We start from the raw sequence: 2,500 nt of genomic DNA, 5'->3' as shown, positions 1-2,500 counted from the left end.
ATGAAGATAGATAGATAGATAGATAGATAGAGAGAGAGAGAGAGAGAGAGAGAGAGAGAGAGAGAGAGAGAGAGAGATAATGAGAGAAAGAGAGAGAATGAGAGAGAGAAAGAAAAGAGAGACAGTGAGAGAGAGAAAGAGAGAGAAAGAGTGAGAGAGAAAGAGGAAGAGAGAGAGAGAGCGAGATGTAGATAGAGAGCGCAGAGATGAGAGAGTGAGAGAGGAGAGGAGAGGATGAGGAGAGAGATTAGAGAGAGAGGAAGAGAGAGAGAGAGAGAAAGAAGAGAGAGGAGAGAAGGAGAGAAGAGAGGAGAGAGAGAGAGAGAAGAGAGAGGATGAAGAGAGGGGTGAGAGAGTGAGATGAGAGAGAGAGGGAGAGAGGAAGGAACACAGAGAGAGAGAGAGAAAGAGGGAGAGAAAAGAGAGGAAGAGAGAGAGAGAAAGAGAGGGAGAGAGAGGAGAGAGAGAGAAGATGAGGAGAGAGAGAGAGAGAGGGAAAGAGAAGAGAGAGAGCGATGAGAGATGGAGAGAGAGAGAAGACTGAGAGAAGATGAGAGAGAGAGAGAGAGAGGAGAGAGAGAGAAAGAGAGAGATAGAAAGAGAGAGAGAGATAGAGAGAGAGAGAGAGAGAGAGAGAGGGAGAGAGAGAGAGAGAAAGAGAGAGAGAGAGAGACACACACGGAATTCTTAGGAATTTTGTTTTGTTCTAAGAAACACGACACCACATCCTGATCTGAAAGACATAGCGAGGAAAGAACATGGGAGAGAGAGAGAGAGAGAGAGAGAGATTGAGACAGACAAATAGACACACAGACTTGCTCCCTCTCCATCTATCTATCTAGTTATCTATCACTCGACACCTCTCTAACGGCCTTCCCCTGCGTTCTAGTTCACGCCCGACGGCCACCCGAACCGAACGGCGCTGGTCGACCGAGTGTTGGCCGTTCTGGGAGACGAGGAGCAAGAACTTCGAACCGCCATCGTTAACAACATCAAAACATGCCCGGCGAACACGGTGAGTTTCGTGATTTGCAATTGATTATCAACAGTTTTAGCAACATCAAAACACGTCCGGCGAACACGGTGAGTTTCGTGATTTGCAATTGATTATCAACAGTTTTAGCAACATCAAAACACGTCCGGCGAACACGGTGAGTTTCGTGATTTGCAATTGATTATCAACAGTTTTAGCAACATCAAAACACGTCCGGCGAACACGGTGAGTTTCGTGATTTGCAATTGATTATCAACAGCTTCAGCAACATCAAAACGTTCGGCGAACACGGTGAGCTTCGTGATTTGCAATTGATTATCAACAGTTTTAGCAACATCAAAACACGTCCGGCGAACACGGTGAGTTTCTTGATGTTGCAATTGATTATCAACGGCTTTAGCAACATCAAAACACGTCCGGCGAACACGGTGAGCTTCGTGATTTGCAATTGATTATCAACAACGTCACCAACATTGCTAACACGGTGGGTTTCGTAATATTGTGACTGATTGCTGATTAGCTATTGCCGTTGTGAGTTTCGTAATTGTGATTAAATGTTGTTTTTATAATTGTAATTAATTAGCAGAAATGTTACAACAACTAATCTTAATTATTATCTTTTATTTTACCCTTTACAGCGCCGCGAGTATTTCCGTTGTGTATTCATGGCTTGCGTAACTCCTTAAAGACACCACCCCCCCCTTGAGGAGATGAGGACCCCCCCCCCAGCCATCGAGAAACGAGGGATACCTACCCCCTCCTACTCCCCCTCCCCCTCCTTCGCACTCCCCTACATTCTACCCCCCTCCCCACCCCCACCCAACCTACCCACTCTTTCTGTCTTTCTTTTTATTTCTCTTCTTCCTCTTCTTCTTTGCTTTCTCTCTTTCTCTACGTTCTACGTCTTTCCCACGCTGTTTCTCTCTTTCTCTCTTCTTCCCCGTCTTTCCTTTCTTTTCACTTCCCCCTTTTTTTTCCTCTCCCTCGCCCTACCCTCTCTCACAGGAACCTCTCTTCCCCTCCTCCCTTTCCTCTCTCTCTCTCTCTCTCTCTCTCTCTCTCTCTCTCTCTCTCTCTCTCTCTCTCTCTCTCTCTCTCTCCCTCCCCCACCTTCCCCACTTCTCCCTTCCATGCTCCCTCCCCCCCCCTTCCCCTCTTCATCTTTTCCCCTCTCCCCCTCTAGCATCCCTCCCCCCCTTCTCTTCCATTTTAATTTCAGACTCTTCCTATAAAAAGAAATATGTAAAAAGGTGACAAGTGGAAATTGTATATATACATAAATTTGTAACTATTTTGTCCTAATGATAATTGTTACTATTATGATTTGTTGTTGTTGCTGTCATCATTATGAAATGTTTGTATCTTTCATCGTTGCTTTGTTATTGTTATCGTTATTATTATTTTTATAAAATTATTATTATCAATGTTATAATTTTCATTATTATTATTGTTATTTTTATTATTCATATAATTTTTATTGTCATTATTACTAATATTATCATCATT

At 43.6% G+C, this 2,500-nt stretch overlaps 1 protein-coding gene across 1 annotated transcript in view; it reads left to right on the top strand.

The window, feature by feature from the left end:
• The window catches only part of LOC125024557, a 16,257-nt gene extending 14,426 nt beyond the window's left edge, over positions 1-1,831 (top strand). The window contains exons 5-6 of the mRNA XM_047612361.1: positions 890-1,015; positions 1,633-1,831. Of these exons, the coding sequence (XP_047468317.1) occupies positions 890-1,015; positions 1,633-1,680 (174 nt within the window). The 3' untranslated portion in view covers positions 1,681-1,831. The remainder of the gene's footprint in view (positions 1-889; positions 1,016-1,632) is intronic.
• Positions 1,832-2,500: the final 669 nt, after the last annotated feature.

The sequence above is a fragment of the Penaeus chinensis genome, chromosome 43 (genome assembly GCF_019202785.1).
Source record: "Penaeus chinensis breed Huanghai No. 1 chromosome 43, ASM1920278v2, whole genome shotgun sequence".
NCBI lineage: Eukaryota > Metazoa > Arthropoda > Malacostraca > Decapoda > Penaeidae > Penaeus > Penaeus chinensis.
This window is presented reverse-complemented; position numbering and strand designations above follow the sequence as displayed.